At 37.2% G+C, this 21,194-nt stretch overlaps 1 protein-coding gene across 1 annotated transcript in view; it reads left to right on the top strand.

Moving 5' to 3' along the window:
* ZDHHC17 (zinc finger DHHC-type palmitoyltransferase 17) overlaps positions 1-16,062 on the top strand; it is a 98,765-nt gene extending 82,703 nt beyond the window's left edge. The window contains exons 13-19 of the mRNA XM_040233979.1: positions 2,831-2,955; positions 4,183-4,245; positions 6,818-6,911; positions 7,961-8,044; positions 9,239-9,396; positions 10,377-10,471; positions 13,227-16,062. Coding sequence (XP_040089913.1) covers positions 2,831-2,955; positions 4,183-4,245; positions 6,818-6,911; positions 7,961-8,044; positions 9,239-9,396; positions 10,377-10,471; positions 13,227-13,365 — 758 coding nt within the window. The 3' untranslated portion in view covers positions 13,366-16,062. The remainder of the gene's footprint in view (positions 1-2,830; positions 2,956-4,182; positions 4,246-6,817; positions 6,912-7,960; positions 8,045-9,238; positions 9,397-10,376; positions 10,472-13,226) is intronic.
* The last annotated feature ends 5,132 nt before the right edge of the window (positions 16,063-21,194 follow it).

The raw sequence follows: 21,194 nt of genomic DNA, 5'->3' as shown, positions 1-21,194 counted from the left end.
CTGACCATAATTTGTACAAGGAAATAATAAGAGATCAGATCAAAGGTTTATTTACAAAGAAGTTTATCATTGTACCATTTATAGGGAAAAATGGAAATAACCTGAATAGGAGGATAGGTTTATCAGTTATCCAACATGTGGTAGACAATAACGTATCTGTTAAAATGCTTTTCTAAGACTTAGTGATGTGAGGTCATACTTATAACAAAAAATACTAAATTGTATTTACAGAGAGATTCTAATTTTAGAATGTGTGAATGATAACAGCCGGAAGTGAGCACATGTAATTTTAGCTGTGGTTATTTCTGGTACTGAGATTTGTGAGTGATTTGCTTGCACTTTTATTTGAAAATTTTGTTCATACTTCTTCTGTAATTATCATACAACTCTAAAATTCACTGTCGTAAATAATATAGTCTACTGTTTATTGTGTTGACAAAACTTTTGAAATAGGTTGTTAGGAATTCTGTATCTAAAAATAAATTATTTTTCAATCAGGTCTTAAGCTTCTTAAATCAGAGGTGGATGTGATCATTGTTCCCATAGTATTTAATGACTCAATATTCTGTAGAGTACTTTGGAGAGGCAGGATAGCATATGTAGTAAGAGCCTAGGTTTTATTACCAGCTTCATCTCTAATCCATTCTTTAACCTTAGACTGCTTGATTAGCCTCTGCCTTGGTTTTGTCATGGGGATGGCAGCAAGCTTTATCATTGGGGTTTTGTGCCTAAATGGCATGTGGGCTTTCCAGGTGAGTCAGTGAGTAAGGCGGAGAAGGCAATGGCCCCCCACTCCAGGACTCTTGCCTGGAAACTCCCATGGATGGAGGAGCCTGGTAGGCTGTAGTCCATGGGGTCACTGAGAGTTGGACACGACTCAGTGACTTCACTTTCACTTTTCACTCTCATGCATTGGAGAAGGAAATGGCAACCCACTCCAGTGTTCTTGCCTGGAGAATCCCAGGGACGGTGGAGCCTGGTGGGCTGCCGTCTATGGGGTCACACAGAGTCGGACACGACTGAAGCGACTTAGCAGCAGCAGCAGCAGTGAGTAAGGAATCTGCACTGAAAAATGCCACCATTCAGCATTCTTGGCACATAATATTTATCCAGCTTTATTCTTAAGCTTTATTTACTTTTTATTTTATTTTGGCTGTTGAAAGAGCTGGAAGTTTGGCTTTCTGTGTATTCTGTGCTGGCTGTTCCCATGGCTTTTGGAGAATGAGGATGGTGAAATGTGGAAGTAAACGGGACTGGAGCAAGAAAATCACTTTTATATGTGGCAGCTGATATTAACTACTCTTTTTCTTCTTCCTTTTTGTTCCTCCTGTATTTTAAGTGGTTGGATAGTGTTTTGGTATTTACCAAACGAAGACAGGTTTGTTTCATTCATGAAACTGTTCTTTCTTAACCTGTGCTTCCATGAGAAATGTAAAAAGTGTGTATACATAATAATGTCTAAAAATCTTACACAATATATGATAGTTGTACTACATAAGCTTTTTTTTCAACAGGAGAAAAGCGTACACTTTTTTTCTTTTTGGTTGCATCCTGCAGTCTGTGGGATCTTAGTTTCCCCACCAGGGACTGAACCCAGGCCTTTAGCAAAGAGTTTGGAGTCCTAACCCCTGGACTACCAGGGAATTCCTAGCATATATGTTTTTTTACTAAATCTTTTCTGTTTTTTTTTTTTTTAACGTGTACTTAGTGAAAGTGAAAGTCACTCAGTCATGTCCGACTCTTGCGACACCATGGACTGTAGCCCGCCAGGTTCCTCTGTCCATGGGACTCTCCAGGCCAGGATACTGGAGTGGGTTGCCATTTCCTTCTCCAGGTACTTAGGGGCCTTCATAATTAATGAAGACCTAACAGATGAACAGAGTAGGACTCTTCATGCCTTTTAGACCAATAATACATTTGTGAAGAATAACAAGACAAAGGTCTGGGCTGAGGCAGTCAGTTGGTGGGGGTGTGGCCCGCAGACGTGTGGGAGGACGGATGGACATGAACGGTTAGTGCGGTCAGTGTGTGAAGAGAGATCCCTGTCATCAGCGTCCATCCCAGACTTCTGTGAGAGGCCTTTCCTTTCTTCCCTGGTACAGAGACGGCTCTATTCTGACGGGCAATTTCGTGGACAGCTTTTGTCTTGGAAATCTTGGAAATGGAGTGTTTTGTGTCTTAAAAATGTGTTGCTGTAGCAACATTGCTTTATTTTTCCCAGTGTTATTGAAAATAGTCTTTGATTCTTCACTTAACATTTATAAGTGCCTGGTACATTTATTATGTTTTTATTAGGAAGGAAAATGTAACCAAAGAAAGTATTTCTGTTTTAAGCAAGTTTATAAATACTTTTTCTAAAATTAAAGTCAACTTGAATGTGGGCAAAAATGGCAATGAAGAGAATGTAAAAACAATCTTTTAAATATATGGGTATGATATCTAAGTGTTTGGTAGATTTTAATGAATATAGATAAAGTAATATGCTAATTACTTTGGACATGAGAAGTCCCTCATTTTTGTCAAAAGAAGTAATGGTCGTTTAAAAATAATGTATTCACTGACTTTAAAAAAGTGTCAGATAAACTTACCCTACATGATTTAAAATTTGTAAGCAATTGACATTTTTGTTTTTTGCATTTACTTATGAGCACAATGGAAAATGTGTTTGTTGTGATGTAATAGACTAGCATGTATAGATGGAATTCATTTTGATGTAATAAACCATCTTGTACTTTTTTCTAGGTTTCTTTGTATGTGTGATAAAATCTTACAGATACCTATAGTAATAACTAGTTTTCATTGCTTCTTTAGATTCCTTAACTTTAGGCACATCTCAATTTTTTATTTATCCATCTTCCATTCCTTGCCAACAGTATTGCACTTTTCTACAATTTTGGAAAATCTTGGAAATCAGATCCAGGGATTATTAAAGCCACAGAAGAACAAAAGAAAAAGGTAGCAAGATACAATCTAAATAGTTACATGTGTTTTATTGCCAGATTATCAGTATTTTTAGCAGATACGAGAGTACAAAGAAACTGGGAATTTCAAACCAATCTGAGATTATATAGTTGGTGCTCTTGAGATGCGTGCCCTTACACTTCCATGACATTTTAAAATTTCATGTTTCTCTTCTTTCTAAGGATTACAATTGTTTTGAGGGACTAATACAGTATTTTAAACATCTCTGTAAAGCTTCAGCAAATAAATTTGCATTCATTAAATAAATGTTTGTTAAAAGACCGTGTAAACTAGAAGCCCAGAAAACTGGTTGATAGTATAGGTAAATTGTTCTAATAGCTAACATATTTGTATATGTGATCCAGGGCACCCCTCATCTATGTCTCAGGTACTTAGGAAGCTGAATTTATAATCCAAAGAGGTCATGTTAAGTAGAGAATTAGACCAGAGGCAGGTAAAGTATTTTAAGAGTTGTTTAACCCAGTCCCTGAGAACAGAACAAATCCTGATGAGTTATTCTATCCACAATTGATTAAAACACTAGCAGTTTCGCAGTCTGCCCCTCTCTGTGCTGCACGAAGAACGCTGCGCTTACGCTCAGTATTCTTTGGACATTTACTGCTGATTGATTTGCCAGGTTTTCTTAAGTCATAATCTAGCTCTGAAGATTCAAGTCTTTTTTGGATTCAGGTTTACATTTATCTCTTAATCATCAAAACCCATGCAGACTAGTTCTTACATAATTTAGTTTTATTCCCGTAACTTAAGTTTAGGGTTGCTTTATTCATATATCCAAGAAATAAAATTTCTGTATTCAAATTATAGTAAAATAACAGAAGTGAAGAAATTTATTATTTTCGGCTGAAAACCTTGGTTAATTAAAAATAAATGTGTGTTTGTTGACACTCATATAAATATTCTTATTGAGTATAGTTGGTTTTCAGAGTTGTTTTCGTTTCAGGTGTACAGCACAATGATTCAGCTGTGTATAACTGAACCACTGAGTTTCATATATGGAATCTGAGAAATAATATGTTCTTTCTCAGATTCTTTTCCCTTATAGTTTATTACAAAATATTGAGTATAGTTCCCTGTGCTATACAGTAGGTCCTTGTTGGTTATCTGTATTTAGTAGTGTGTATTGATACTCACATTGATGGAACAATAGCTGATGAATATTGTTCTGTTTTGAATGAAGTTTATTTTTTTTTTAATTCACAGACAATAGTTGAACTTGCAGAGACAGGAAGTCTGGACCTCAGTATATTCTGCAGTACCTGTTTGGTAGTATTTTTTTCTTTATTCCTTCCTCTCTCCTTTTCCCTCAGCAGTGGCATAGTATAGAGAGTTTGGGAAACCAGGACAGTGTCTTTCACTGAGCACATTTCATGATCCCCCAACCCGAAGGCTTTTAGATGATGGGACAGGAGGAAAGGTGGGGAAAAGATATCTTCTTCCCAGTGTTCTCGTCCCCCCTGATGTTATACTGTAACTGCATTTCCAATTCAGTGTTGCCATTCATTTGTATTCATTCTCTTTTTCTCAGAATGTAATTCAACAAAAAACTAATAAAGTATTTAAAATCAAAAGTTTACTGATTCCCTAATATGCTGTTATCCTAGTTTCTTATGTTTAAAGGCCATGATGGGAAATTAGGTAATCTTTAAGACAACATCAGAGCAGTTATCCATCTGTGTTAGAGTGTTTATGCAAATTAGAGCACTCTTTTATCATTGACAGTAAAAGTTGTCATATTCAGCCAGGTTGTAGATAATAATAAGGTTTTGTGTTTTAGTGATTTTCTGCTTGATTTTTGTAATCAGTTCTTGTGGAAAATGTATGGACTGCCACCGTATTCCTGTGGCATACAGTGTTCCTGTATAAGCCATGTTTCTCTGTACGGAAATGGAAACATCCCCAAATCACTGCTTGAAACTCTATGTTCTTTTACACCTTTAAGTTATACACTACAACTGAACTAACATCTTAACAATAATAGTGAAATAATCGACTTAGCCGAGGATTCTGGAATGAGTTTTTGAAACTAAGCTCTAGTTCTAAAGATTCTTTTAAGTTTGACTTAACATTCTTTGACAAACAGTTATGATTTTGGATTTTCACTATATATACTGCTTTATTTTGGGTAACAACTTTAGAGTACTGAATTCTTTTGTATTTTAAAGCATGCTTTAAAAAGATTTTTGTTTCTGTGCTTTACAATGGGTAATTTGCAGAATTGTATTCTTAATGTTTAGAGCATTTTTATATTCTACTATTCTTTGAACATATTATTCTGTTCCACAAAGTCAAGTATATATTGCTGATGTTTTTGCCATATGGCAGATTCTTTTATATAGAGTTGCTCAGTACAGTTTCATTATTAAGTAAATATCTGATGGCAAGAACAAGACTACTTTTGTCATTATAGCATAAATGTTTTCATTATGTATTATGTTACGGTAAGCTGTAGTTCTGGATAGATAATTTGGTATTGTAAAATCAAGAGCATGTTGTATTATAAAATGATTCAAATTGACAGAGGTATTTGTTTAACTATATGGATATCCTTCACTTTGACAAATAGGTAAGAAGACATATGTAAATCAGAATTTCCTAAAAATGAATTGCTTGTGTCAGCTTTTGTGCAGAATTCCTTCATAACTGTTGCTCAAAGAGGAGACTTAGCTGAGAGTTGCAAGTTAGGGTAGAAGTTGTTTGATATTTCCTACTTCTTTCTGCTGATAGATTTAGTCTCACATCTGTGGTGAAGAATGACTTAGCCTTTTCTTGGGTCCACAGATTATTTTAGTCCATGTAAGAGCCACATATTGCACCTATGCCTTTTCTTAGTACCCTCAGAATCATGTATAACCTTATGTAAAGTTTTGGGGAAATGACAGTGCTTTTATTGAACCACCAATGAAGGGTATTTTGAAATTTCTTTCTAGCAAGTGTTATTACTCTGGCTCTTGTCATGTATCCAGCATTGGGACTAACAGCTCTTTGAAGATCACTAATGAGTTCTTATATTCACTTGACCGCTTTAGAGTAATGGAGAGAAAAGCATTTCACAACATTTGAAACAGAAGGCATCATGAAAATGAATTCTTTATTGCCTGTCGAGAGCTGTATAATGTATTTTTTGTTTTTTAGAACAAACAGGGACTGCCTGAACTTCACAAGCATGTTGTATTTTCTTAGATAATGGTCTTGCAGTTCAGCAGGGAAAAGTGTTGTACCTTAACCTGAGATCTGAGGAGGCTCTGAAAGATGCGTGCACTTACTGGGTTTTTTTTTTTTTTTTTTGCTAGATTTGTTAACTCTGGGAAGACATTAATGATTTGAATTTTAAAAGCTGCTTTTATTCACTTCTAATGACCTTCCTATTACTAAGGAACAGTTTCATTTTATTAAGCAGCTACCAATATCATTCACTGTGATAGATTTTCATTAAGAAGCCAAAAGAGTGATATTTGAGGAATTTAAGGGTTATGAATTAAATATAGTACCATTCACTGCCATAACAGATTGGTATTTGAATCTTGTTTTTGTAAATTGATGGTTCTGCCCCACCTTGGGACTTTTTGTTTGTTTGTTTGTTTATCTGACTGCCCACACAGCAAGTTTTCTTTGTTTGTTTGTTTATCTGACTGCCCACCCAGCAAGTTTATATTTTAGTGTAGTCTTCTTTTTCATTGTTGTTGCAGTTGAAATTTTATTAAACAAGAATGATTTTTGATTGGATCTGTTCTTTTGGAAACCTTGTTTTTTTTCATAATTGTATTTTGAGAAAATGTTCAGCTTTTCTGTCTTAGGTACAGTGCCTTTTGTAATCTTTTCACATGCCTGTTGACAGATACGGAAACCAGTAAGGTCCAAACATTGTGGTGTGTGCAACCGCTGTATAGCAAAATTCGACCATCATTGCCCATGGGTGGGTAACTGTGTAGGTAAGTTTTATTAGTAATTTCTAAATATATTGTTCATTTACATTGCTCCATGGGGTCGCTAAGAGTCAGACATGACTGAGCGACTTCACTTTCATTCTTCACTTTCATGCATTGGAGAGGAAATGGCAACCCCCTCCAGTGTTCTTGCCTGGAGAATCCCAGGGATGGGGGAGCTTGGTGGGCTGCTGTCTGTGGGGTCGTACAGAGTCGGACACGACTGAGGCGACTTAGCAGCAGCAGGTAACTAATGGAGTACAATATTAAAGTAGGTGTGGAAGCTTCATTCTTGCACCGTGCAACACTCCTCGTTCCCCTGATTATTTCCTTGTTGGCGGTACATCAGCTTGGTTGCGAGAGAGGGGAAAAGACATCATAAAATCATTGTCTAGGAAAGACTGATATAATTTCTTTATCAGTTCTCTCTGGTGCCTCCTCTTTCTTGTTTTCTCCATTGGACAGCAGTGAAATCAGTCAAGAGGCAGGTTGTGTTGTCTTTTAGTTAAACTAGAGAAAGTAAGACAATTAAAAATTACTACAAAATTGTTACGTAAGAACTCTGCACACCTCAGTGTTGAGAATGGCACAGTCTAAGGAAGTGGACTAAGGGCCTGAGAGATGACCATGGAGATTTTATGAGGGACAGCTGGGAGATGTTACAAAGATTGTATGACTCCTGGGGAGAAACCTTTAAAAAGTTGGATCATAAAGTTTATAAAAGTAAAGATAAAATAGGGTTGTTTAAACCTCAAAACACACAATGGAATCAAAGCTCAACATTGTGGTTTATTTGGTTCATTAAGACTTCTGACTTCAGAATGCATTTGATTGCAGTCGCTACATCTTTGTGTGTAATTGTAAGCCTTCTTTTATTTAAAGACTTCCATTAAACCAACTGTTTTCTTGACGATCGTTTTATAAAATAAGGTTTGTGATTACTGCCCGACATGTATCTCACTTTTCATGGCCTTTCCCCACCCCAGCCTCATCTCTAGGTGTGTGTCTGCTTGCTTTTTCTTAGCTGGAAAAATTGCTTCTGTTTCGTTCTCTAGGTGCAGGCAACCATAGATACTTTATGGGCTACCTGTTCTTCTTGCTTTTTATGATCTGCTGGATGATTTATGGCTGTATTTCTTGTGAGTACAATTAGTGCCTTTTCTCTTCTTAAAGCAAGTGTTTGCAAACTTACGCTTTGCCTTGTTAACAAAAAAATACGATGATAACAAATGTCTTTTAACTGAGGCAATTCACTACAATGAAAAAATAGATACAGAACTATCAAACATATTCAGTAGAGTATAAGCAACAGAATTATCAGTTAATTATCTTTTAATAGGTTTTGAAAAGCTTCTGGGTAAAATACACCAAGATTTTTCACGTTGCGTGCTTGCTTTACTTTAGTAGTTTGTAAATTTTGTGATTATGCTAGTTGCTCTTTCTTATCAAACAGCTGGGGAAAATATAGTTGAAGTTCAGTTTTCACAGAACTTGAAATATTTTGAAGAGTAAGGTATAATTATTGTCTATTGGAGAGTATTTAAAAGGTTAAAAATAAGTTGTCATTCACTGATCATATGGTTTAGTGTTTTAGAAGAAATAATAGGCTTTTATTGCACTGAGAACATAACTTGGAAAGAATGTGAATGAAAATCTTAGTTACTGTCCTTCAGGGCTTGTTGGTCCTTAGCGTGAAGACACACTAGATACTGACTTGGAAATAAGTCTTGGATGGTGCCCTAGTCTTCCTGCTCCCACAGATACTGAGAATAATCTCCATTATTGTTAATACTGTAATGAAAAAGGAGGCTAGTTCCTCAAACAGGGATGAACAGAGAGAGAAAGCTTCGGTTGGAGATCCTCACCCTGACTTCTGGCATTCCAGCAGCCCTAAGAAAGAGCATGGTCCAGCAACAACATCGGTTCTTTCCTGGCAGCAGCTCTCTGAGTAAATTTTGTTCTGGAAAAAGCTCTCCTCCCCAGGGTGATCTTGTATTACATGCCTTCCCTCCAGAGAAGTCTCACATGTATATATCATCTCATCTTTGTATAAAGGACATGTTTTTATGTACTCTGTGTCTGCAGTACCAGTCAGATAAAAACTGTTGTTGCAGGACAGGTTTGTTTGTTTTGAAGGTTGGCTACTGCTTTCTGTTCTTTATGTTTTTTCACTAGGGGATAAGGGAATTATTTATGAGTACAAAAATACTCACATTGAAAGTCATCAGTTAGATTCTTAGGTCATGTTTTCTAAGTGGTACCTACCACAAAATCATCCACAAGGGGCTTGGATGATTATCGAGTAAATCTGAGTACTTCTGCTCTGATTTTAGACTGGGGACTACACTGTGAGACCAGCTACACCAAGGATGGATTTTGGACATACATTACTCAGATTGCCACCTGTTCACCTTGGATGTTTTGGATGTTTCTGAACAGTGTTTTCCATTTCATGTGGGTGGCTGTGCTACTCATGTGTCAGATGTATCAGGTATGTGCAAATGAGTTTTCTTCAGTGTGCAGAGAACTCTTAAAAACTCACTCCTTGCTTGAAAGATAACAGCATGTCCTCTTTATAACCACTCCTCCTTCCCAATAGCTAAGATTCTTCAAGAGCTAAAAGCTTGAGTTTGCTGTGCCTCTCTTCTCGCCTCTGTCTCTCCGCCTCGCCTCCCTCTCCTTACATTAGGGACTTTTGGCTTTCAGTGCTACTCTTAACAAGCTTATTGTTTCTGTCCTTGCTCATTTACATACATCCAGTTGGATATAACTGTGAGCTTAGATTAATGGTGCCATTAATTTTGTATGTGTTTTAATAGTAATATTTTATTACCTGCAAATATCAGTATTTATTCAAGAGGTTTTTTTAACTTAATTTTTAAAGTTAATTTAATTGACTTTTTTCTTAATTTAATCAAGAAAACTGATACACATGGATTTTCTCTGTGTGTGCTGTGTGCCCAGTTGTATCTGACTCTTTGCAACCCCATGGACTGTAGCCCACCAGGTGACTTTACCCATGGAATTTTCCAGGCAAGAGTACTGGAATGGGTAGCCATTTCCTTCTTCAGGGGATCTTCCTGACCAGGGTTCAAACCTGCATCTCTTGTGTCTCCTGCATTGGCAGGCGGATTCTTTACCACTGAGCCACCTGGGAAGCCCTTTCCTTTTAATTAGGATTTTTAAAAAATCTCCTGCTTAAAAGGGGCCGATGGAGTAGTAATATGTACATAATGTCCATCTCTCCACATACACAATGCCAGGTAACCTGTTTAAAAGTTATTTCCCTGTTTAACTAGCTACTTTTAATAGAGATAGATGATCTCTTGTACACTAGCTTGATGTTTCTTGATGGAAAACCAAAAACAGACTTCATCATTTTTTTCTCCATCCTAATCCTGAGAATTAATTTTAATTTATTTTATATTGAATATACAGAGATTTAATGGTTTGCTTTCTTTTGCCTCTCAGATATCATGTTTAGGTATTACTACAAATGAAAGAATGAATGCCAGGAGATACAAGCACTTTAAAGTCACAACAACATCTATTGAAAGTCCATTCAAGTATGTACATTTCTGTGGATTGAATATTTTCTCTTGAAGTTTCTTCAAGAAGTTCCTTACTAACTAAACTAAGCAAATATCTAATGAGTACATCAAAGAGAAGTATTTTCTTTTAAAGTGGCAATAAGATACGAAATAGGGAATATTTCTTTTACTTAGCCATGTATAAAATAGCTTGTAAAACATAAATACCAAGATTTCACTTTTTCCTTTAATTATACGATTCAAACTTTATTGACCTACTGACGTTTAGTATTTGTTCTTTAATGTTTCCATCCATTTATAAATTTTCATTCAAAAATGAATGGATCAAGAAAATTGAAAGAAGATTTTTAAAAATACAATTGCTTGAAATTCATTCTTTAGGGAAATTTCTTAGACTCTCGGGCAGCTACTTTTTGCTTCAGATTACTTATTATTTTTTAATATTTATTTGTTTATTTGCCTGTACTGGATCTTAGTTGCAGTATTCAGGATCTTTAGTTGCAGCATGTGGGATCTAGGTCCCTGACCAGGGATCAAACCCAGGTCCCCTGCATTGAAGCGTGTATTCTTAGCCACTGGACCACCAGGGAAGTCCCAGATTACTTATTTTATTTGCTGTTTGAATGACATAAAAATTTCCACACACCTAATTTTCTTTTTTCTTTTTAACTTTAATTGACATACAACATTATGTTGGTTTGAAGTGTACAACATGATGGCTTGATGTTTGTATACATTGCAAAGTGATCACCGTTAAAATCTAGTTAGCATCTGTCACCGTAAATAGTTGGAAAATTTTTTCTTGTCATGAGAACTTTCACGATCTGTTCTCATGGCAGTTTTCACATGTGCAGTGCGATGTAGCCTGCCGTCACCATGCTGTACACTGCGTTCCCAGGATGCCCTTGTTTAGAACCGGGAGTTGGTATGTTCTGAGCCTCCTTCACCCATTTGCCTGCCCCACTCCCAGTCTCTGGCCTCCCCAGTCTGTTCTCTGTCTCTGAGCTCCGGTTTGTTTATATTCAAAGTAAGTGCGATAGTGTCGTTTTGATCTGACTGACTTCACGTAGGGTGCCCTCGCGGTCCACCCATGTTATTGCCAGTGGCTGGGTTTCCCGTTTCTTTACAGTGGCTGGATTTTGTTTCATTGTGTGTGTGTGTGTATCACATTTTTTAACAAATCCATTCATCCATCGATGGATACTTAGACTGTTACCATATCTTGACTGTTGTAAATGATGCTGCAGGGAACACGTGGGTACATACATCTTTCCAAGCTAGTGTTTTCAGTTTCCTGGGGTAAATACCCAGGAGTGGAAGTGCTGAATCATATGGTGGTCCTATTTTTAATTTTTGAGGAACCTCCATACTGTTTTCCACAGTAGCTGCACCGATTTATGTTCCCACCAGCAGTGCACAGGGTTCTCTGTATCCTCCCGGACACTTGCTTGTCCTATCTTTTTGATAATAGCCATTCTAACAAGTATGTGGCCCTGTTGTCTCAGGGTGGTTTTGATTTGCATTTCCCTAACAATTAGTGTAATGTTGAATGTCTTCTCGTGTCTCTTGGCCATCAGTCTATTCAGATTGTCTCTTTTTACTTGGATTATTTGCCTTTTTTCTTTTGAGTTGTGTGAGTTCTTTATATAATTTGAATATCAACCTTTTATCAGATATATGATTTGCAGATATGTTCTCCCATTCAGTAGGTTGCCTTTTCATTTTGTTGATGGTTTCCTTTGCTGGGCAGAACCTTTTTAGTTTAATGTCGTCTCATTTATTTTTGCTTTTGTTACCTTTGCTGTTGGTGTCAGATTCAAAAATTCATCACCAAGACTAATGTCAAGGAGCCTACCATCTCTGTTTTCTAGTTTCAGTTCATAAATTCAAGTCTAACCCATTTGAGTTAATTTCTGTATATAGTGTAAGATAGTGGTTCAGTTTAGTTCTTTTGCATGTGACTGTTCAGTTTTCCCAACACCATTTATTGAAGAGATTGTACTATTCTTTTATTTATATATGTATATATTTGGAAATTTGCATTCAGTTTGGAGTTAAACAGTAGTTTCCTAATAATATGAAATATTTAAAACTTTTTGAGTTTTACTCAAACATATTGTCTGCTACCTTCGAGCTTTTGTGGTGCTGTTAATTGTTGCATGCTCTTGGAAAACACGCAGATCTTCAAAAGAAAAAGTAATAGAGTCAGTTGAACAGTTTTGAGAATTCTCCCATTGGCATAATAATTACATAAGGTGTGAAACTGACTGCTTTTCCAAAGGTATTCTTGAGGTTTCTAAAATTGCAGGAACTTCCCTTGACATTTCTTTTTTAAATTTGTTACTCTTAGGGTACACTGTCACATTTATGCTATTTATATTTATTTTTCTTTTTACTTTCTCAATTTTGGATATAGTTTGTCTCCTTGCCAAAGAGCTACCAGTCAAGGAAAGGTTTTATCAAAAATTTTATTTTACATAGGAATGAGAGATGGATGTTTGAATAACTTTATAATAGTGTAACCCATGGTATAAGCACAAGAGAAAATCAGTGTTGTCAGAGCTCTGAAGAAACATGAATGCATAAATATCTTGTAGAGTTATAAGCAGATTCTTTCTGACAAAAAATCTGAGTATTTAAGTTTGGAAACAATATATTTAACATTAAATTCTGTTAAACTCATATTGAGTTACTGTACTAATAGACTGTTTTTTTCTTTCTCTGTTTTCTGTTTGTTTCTGTGTCTTGTTTTTTTGCGGGGGGTGTTTAGCCATGGATGTGTAAGGAATATTATAGACTTCTTTGAATTCCGATGCTGTGGCCTCTTCCGTCCTGTTATCGTGGACTGGACCAGGCAGTATACTATAGAATATGACCAAACATCAGGATCTGGGTACCAGCTCGTGTAGCAGCATCTTTATCCTCTGAAGCATATTGCTGAGTGGTGCCTGAAAATTGTGTCTGTCCGTGTCTCTCTCACACTCGAATCCACATCCTTCGAACAAATAGCATGCTATGTGTAGGGCTAACAGTGAACTTTACAGTCTTTTTTTCAACACTTTTGTTAAAGGTAAACATGGACAGAACACACTGCCACTTCTGGGAAGAATAAAGATCTTAACAAGAATTTTAATGGTTCTTAATGTGGGAATTCACAACATATGCAGCTTTATGGTTTTGTTCTCATAACATTTTTCATGAGGAAAGAATGAACTTATTCTGTTGACAGACATGGTTTACTGATCAGAAATGTTCGAGGCTAGCTAAAACTAAATTTATGGTATACAGCTAAATTTTATAATGCAATCTACTATTAGTATTGCATTCAATTCCAAGAGAGTTGTCTTAAATTGATTCAGACTAGTATTATGTACGTGTTAGAATGTACATGTAAATACTGTGATGAAAATCATGTGGTTTTATTAGGGATCTACTGTAATGTGTCTTCAGAGGCACAGGAAAATAATGTTCACCAAAAAAATGTGCTAACAATATTTTATTGCTATCAGCTGTTGAAGTGCTGATATATTTTTAGTTCAGTGAAATAATTTGCTCTTAAGGTTTTATGGTCTGATAATAAAGCACTTGCATGAGTATAGTAAGTCATGTTATTTTGTTCAACTTAAAAGCCCTACTAAGTGCATGATGCACCTCATAGAATGTATACTAGCACACGCTATCCAGTAAAGCGTAAATTAGAATTTAATTTGATGTGCAAATAGTCCAATTTTTAAGAGTTGAGCTATTTTCAAGTTAATGCAAAATTCTCAGTAATAGAGATAAACGGATATACTGCAAAAATAAATGTAGACAAAATAATGGGAGTCTAGCTAAAGATGGAGCATGATTTCTGTACATAATAGACATGTGAATAAAAGAAAAGCTAATGGTATATTCTGGTTTTTTAAAAATGACCTATCAGAATTTTATCTCTAAGATTGTTTCAGTTTTCCCAGCGTTGAATGTTTTGAAATTTGTTAATGCCGTCTGAAACAGTTTCAGAAAGATTTTCTAATTGTTAAACATGATGCACTGATCAATTTTTGTTGCAGCATTTCCATACTCTCATGGTGAACTGTTAGTCACTGCTTCCACAAATACTGTTTACAGAGTGCGACTTGGTGGAGTCCTTTTTAAGTGCTGTAGCAAACTGTGGTTCAGGCAACCTGTGGGAAGTGTGTGAGAGGGGATAGGCCAGGGGAGAGTGGGAAAAGGGCGGCCAGACTGACGACAGGCCCTAGACCAGTGTAAAGATTGTGTATCTGTATATAAATAAGTTATCGAATAGTTTTCTCCTTGTGTCTCTATGTGTTAGCGTATTTAAAGCTGCTCATTTCATTTTATCCAACCAAAAAGAAAAGGGAGACAACTAATGAGCTTCTAGTGGTGTTCGATATTGCTGTTAATAGGCATTATACCCTGCAAGTTCACTGCATGTCTGATGCTTGGTAAAAGTAGTATTCTCTGTAAAATGCAGATTACAGCTATTAAAGCAATCTAGTGGTAAACCCGCCCCTTGCCTTAGTAAGAGGAGCAGCGAAAATGTATATAGTTGACGTTCAGTATTTCCAAGTACCATTTTTATATAGTAGTTTCTTTGACCATAAGTCATACATCAAAAAGATTACTTAGTGTATGTGAGTGTTTTAATATTAGAAAATTGGCATACGTGCTTTATTTTTGAAAAGGGAAGAGATGGGTGTGGGGCGGCAACAGCATCGTGCCATTTTGTCATAGAATGTACAAAATTGGTTACCTTTACAAATGTCTCTGCTAGTTTTGACTACTAATTGGGGGAAATTTTAGATAATTTTTAAATTCAAAGTTATTTATAAAAGGCTAGAATTTGTTTTAATTTTTTGTATTTTGAGCCACTTCACATGAAGACTCAGTTGCAATTTTTATCAAAACATTTTTTATTAACAGTCAAATACAATGGTGGTTTTCTCAGAGTTTGAATGAGAGTGTTGTTACCATGTTCTTTCTTTATGGTACAATATTCTTTTAAGTGCGAAAGAAATGTCTTTCAGTTAAATAGAAAAAAAAAACTGTAGATGTATAACATGGAAAATATTAGCAGTGTTAATGCTTTAGCACTAAACCATCTCATAGCACCAGTGAAATCTATAACTCAGAAATGGTCAGATGGTCGGGAGCCAGCTATGCAGCAGTGTACCTTCTCATGATTTTATAGGTCTTACGTGTGGAGCCAGTTTAACCCCGTTCTAAAGTTGTGTATCAGGGTGACCCTTTGAGGAATAGTTCATATCAGCTTAATTGGATACTTTTAGCAAATAGGAACTTACTTCTCTGCTCTAAACATGAATTACTTCTTTGGAATCTTTTCTTTATTTCTGTTGTTCCCAGGAATTTGTTTGAAATATTAATAGGCATAAAACAGCATCATTATTATACTTAAGCTATGAATATTTTTATTTTATATTCTTTATTTATAACTGTGCCAAGTATTATTTTGCTACTTAACGTGTTATTCTGTGGAAAGAAAAACCTGTAAAGTGTTTAATAAATTAGCTCTCCTTACATAAATTAAATCTGTCAAAATTTTGTAAAATATTAATCAGAATAAATATTGACTCTTAAGTGTGTGTGTGTGTTATTTTGCGCAGTTCCCTTCAAAAGATTGATAAACTGCTGATACTGGTACCTGTGGTATGAAAACGTTTTTCTGTATGTTTATATCTGGGTCAACTAGGAATCAAGTGGCAAAACTAGAAATTGGCAAAAGTAGAAGGTGGTAGTATTGATATGACAAACATAACTTTCATTCTGTGTATGTGTGTATATGTGCGTGTTTGTAATTATTTTAAAATAAGAGTATATTTTTCTTTAAGAATGTTAGATTCCGTAGAGTTAACTAGGATTTTCAGGAACTGTATGAATCCGCAAGATTTAAATGCAAGTGTGTCTAAAGACTCTAGTGAAACATTGGAAACCTATGAATTGCTCTCAGTTTCTTGAGAAACTGCGTGACAAGGAAAGCTTTATTTGGGAATTTACAAAGCAACAATTATGGAGGAATCCTTTCCTACTGATCACATGATTGTTTACAGTTTAGTTGAGAACCCAGTGGTATTAAACAGATTGGCCTAATACTCATTTCATAATTATTTTACTGTATTGAAAGTAATGCCTCCAGAGCTATTAGAACTCAAGTAACAATATTTTGAACAAGTACAAATACAAAAGGAAATTGTATAGTAAGCCCTCCCCTTTCACTCTGGTTAGGTCCTTTTCTCTTTATTATCTTCTTGAGTGGATCCCTGTCCTTCCCAGATTGGTACCTTGCACCTGTGATGTGAATGCCTGGTTCTAAGAGTTTATGGAGATAATTGGAAACAGGTACATACCAGGGCAAGAAATCTTAGCTTCAAGTCAGAAAGTAAACCTTAAATTTTATCAAATTTTTGGTATAAGAGTTTTAAATATCTTTATGTGGCTTTTAAAATAGAGAAATCTGTAATTCCAAGTGGAAAATTCAAAATGTCCCTTGATCTAGGTCAGCTAAGTCACCAACTCAAGGAAATCATATGTGTCTCTTAGAAAAGTTTTGCCTTTGAATTGAAGTATGAATGTTTCGCTTAGATAAATTTTACCAGAATATCTCTGTCATCAGATAATAGACTGGTATTGGGAAATACTTTTTTAAAAAATTGATACGTTTATCTTAATTGGAGGCTAATTACTGTACAGTATTGTGGTGGTTTTGCCATACATCGACACGAGTCAGCCACGGGTGCACACGTGTCCCCCATCCTGACCCCCTCCCGCCTCCCGCCCCACCCTGTCCCTCGGGGCTGTCCCGGAGCACCAGCTCTGGGTGCCCTGCCTCATGCATCAACGTGCACTGGTCATCTGTTTCATATGGTAATATGCATGTCAGTGCTGTTCTCTCATGTCGTCCCACCCTCGTGGTAAATGCTTTTTAATACACAGCAGTGTTTCTAGTACTAAGTAAGAAAGAGGGACTGTTCCCATCCAAAGCATTAGGAAGCCTCATTGCTACTAATGCTGTTTCTTGGATCTGTAGTTTTACAGTTTTCATCAAATTTGGAAAATTTTCAGTCATTTCAAATATTTTTCTTCCCCCCACTTTCAGCAGACTCCAGTTACACACATATTGGGCCATTTGAGATTGTCCTAGGGCGCAGCGATGCCTCGTTTACTGAAGTTCTCTTACGTTCCCTGAAGTTCTTTGCTGCACTGTCTACTCCGTCGTCAGGACTGCCCAGTGTATTTTTTACCTGCTCCGTTACAGTTTTCACCTACACTGCTTTATTGGAACCTTTTTTACATCATCTGTTTTACTACTTGATGCTTTCAAAATAGGATACTGTTAGTTAGCTGTTTTAATATTGTTACCTGCTAATTATCACAATGTATATCAGGTCTCAGTTGGTTCTGATAGATTTTATTTTTCATCATTATGAACTATTTTCCTGCTTCTTTGCATGCTTGGTAAATTTAACTTTATTATTTTGGAAGTTTTATGTTGGAGTGTAGCCAGTTAACGATGTTGTGATGGTCAGGTGGATATACAAGTATCCATTCTCCCCCAAACCTCCTCCTCATCCAGGCTGTCACAGAACACTGAGCAGAGTTCTCTCGGCTATACTGTACAGTAGGACCTCTTTGCTGGTCATCCATTTTAAATACAGCAGTGTGTACATGGTGATCCCGAACTCCCTAAGTATCCCTTCCTCCCACCCCCAGCAACTGTCAGTCCCTTCTCTAAATCTGCGTCTGTCTTGTGAATCTGAATCATCTCTTTTTAGACTCTGCACACGAAGGGTGCCGTATGGTATTTCCCTTCTCTGTCTGACTTCCTCCACTCACTCTGACAGTCTCTAGGCCCATCCATGTTGCTGCAAATGCCTGCTAATTTTTGACTGGATGCCAGACACTAGAAGCTGAGTACTGGGTATTTTTTATTCCTGTAGAAATTGCAGAGCGTTGCTCTGGGATGCGGTTATTTGGAAACGTTAATCCTTTCAGGTTTTGCTGATGAGCAGGGTTGTTTAAGGCAGGACCAGAGCAGTGTTCAGTTTAGGGTTAATCGTTCCCCATTTCTGAAGCAAGACCTGTGTGTTCCATAGAGTTCCATGAGTCGCGCTTCCCGATCTCACGGGTGAGAGCAGGCACTATCCCCAGCTCTCTATGAGCACCAGACGCTGTTCTGTCCAAATCTTTCAGATGGTTTTTCCATACCCTTGAGTAGTTACCTCACACGCATGTTCAGTCCAGAACGCAGCTGAAGACTTCACGTCGGGGGCCAGGCAGGACTTCACAAATTCCTGGGGTTCTTGCTCTGTGCAGCCCTCTCCAGTCCCTCCCACTCTAGCCGCCTTGCTTCCTCTGGACCCTCAGCTCTGTCTCAACTTGGGGTGCCTTTCAGCTCCCTCATTCTTCCCCCTCCTTGCACTATAGCCCAGAAGCTCTCAAAAGAGTAATAAGCTTGCTAATCTCAAGGCTGACCTCATTTTCCCCTTCACTTTCCTTTGTTGCCTATTGTCAGTTCTCAAAATCATATTTTTTTCATGTAATTTGTCTTTATTTTTGATGGTTTGAGGTGAGGTGAATCTGGTTCCTGTCAATCTCAACTTGACCATAAGTCTGAGTTAATGTGTTTTTAATTTTTTTAAAAAAATTTCCTAATATGGAAAGTAATGACAGATTTAACTGTCATAAACAAAAGCTCTTTGCAGGGGGGTGGGAGTGGGGGGCTCAGTAACTGAAGAATGTAAAGAGGTCCTGGGGTCAGAAAGTTTGAGAACCAGTGGTCCAAACCATCATTTCCCAGTGGTGTTCCTTGAGATGTTAGTGGTTCCATGAACAGTGAATTCCATACAAGGCTTTCTTCAAGTTAAAACAGACTTCTCACCTCAAGATCTCAACTTCAGTATGCCGATGTGCACTGTGAATCTAAAAGAACATAGGTATAGACAGAGATGGCTGCAACGCTCCCTAAACTTGACTGATCATGAAAACGTTTTAGGGATCGCACTCGGGTCTCAGGCATTGCAGGCAGATTCTTTACCATCTGAGCCATCAGGGAAGCCCCTCAGAACTGGAGTTGTCAGCAGATGTACCAGACCACCGCAGGGCCCTGAAAATATCCCAGGTGGGTCAGTTTTAAAACGAAAATAGTGATATTACCATGCAACACTTCAATATCACATTTGGATTAATTTGGGACTACCCTACTGCTCTACTTCCAAATGATGAAAGTGATGCCTTTCAGAACAGAGCCTGCTCAAAGCCAAATTTCTGTTTCTACTCTTGGAACGACTGGAACCTTTATAGTTTTGGAGTAGCTGTTTTGCCATGGCTCCCAATTTAAGAATAAATTTAATTCTGATCCGGGGGGTGGGGTGGGGTCGGGTGTGTGTGTGTGGTCTAAACTTTAAATTTCAGATTATCAGGTGCCTGACAACTTTGTGTATTTTCCTTTTGAATATCCATTAGCATCTGCAGTAGTTTGGGAAATGGTAGGATGGGGAATGTTGGCTCTGAAGTTAAATTCTGATTATCTATAGCACTGAATTCTGATTATCTATAGCACTGAAACGTTTAGTGGCTTAAAAAGGCATTTTTGTTCACAGATCTGCAATTTAGTCAGAACTCAACAGGAATAACTCACTTTGCACCAGTTGGTATCCACAAGGATAGTTCAAAAAACGGCACTGGAACAGTCTGCAAGCTGTTGGTGATGCTGTCTGACGAGGGAGATCTTAGCTGAGGTTATGGCTGTAACACCTACACGTGGCCTTGCCGCCAAGAGTAAGCATCTCAAGAGAAAGAGGCAGGTAGCTGTGTTGTCTTTTCTAGCCTAGTCTGGTCCATTATATATACTGTTAAAAACGAGACACTAAAGTTGGGTAATTAGACTGCCATCTTTTGATTGAGCTGTCAAAAGAATTTGTACACATTTGAAACTGCCACAGAGTGATTTCAATTTATTACCTAAATCATCTTCATAACCCTATATCCTTGTTTTAATTTTTACTTCTTATTATTTCTTTGTGGCTGTGCCGGGTCTTCATTGCTGTGCAGACTTTCTCTAATTGTGGCAAGCAGGGACTACTTGTTGCAGAGCACAGGCTGTAGACAAGCAGGCTTTAGTCGTTGCAACACGCAGGCTTTAGAGTACAGGCTCAGCAGTTGTGGTACATGGGCCTCGTTGTCCTGAGCATGTGGGATTTTCCCAGACCAGGGATCAAACCCATGCTCCCTACACTGGCAGGCAGGCTCTTACCCACTGGGCCACCAGGGAAACCTGTTCCTTAATGTTGATTAACTTTCCCAGTCTGCTGTCCCCTTTCTCACAGTGAAACCTAACTTATGGAACATGCAAAGTGTTCAAGGCTGTGACGTAAACAATCATGAGTTGTTTTCACCTGGTTGTTTAACACCCTCAACTAGCCTTTTCCCACCAAGTTTCTGACTTTTTTCCTTTTCTTGAGGTTGTGTAAGATTAAGATATATTCACACACTAGGCTAGTTCAACTTTATAATTACACATTACAGAACAGCTTCACACCCTGCTCCTGAAAAATAAAGGGTTGATTGAGTCTTTGATAATGAACTAAGTTTCTGGAGAAATGATAAAAATATACCACATATAGTCTAAATATTTCTCCCTGAGCCAGCGGAATGTGCCAGGACAATGGAACATTCTTTGCGGATTTTGCAGAACTGAAATTTGCAAGATATTCGCCCA

The sequence above is a fragment of the Oryx dammah genome, unplaced genomic scaffold (genome assembly GCF_014754425.2).
Source record: "Oryx dammah isolate SB20612 unplaced genomic scaffold, SCBI_Odam_1.1 HiC_scaffold_29, whole genome shotgun sequence".
NCBI classification, from domain to species: domain Eukaryota; kingdom Metazoa; phylum Chordata; class Mammalia; order Artiodactyla; family Bovidae; genus Oryx; species Oryx dammah.
The sequence above is the reverse complement of the archived record's forward strand: the minus strand, read 5'-3'. Positions and strand labels throughout refer to the sequence as shown.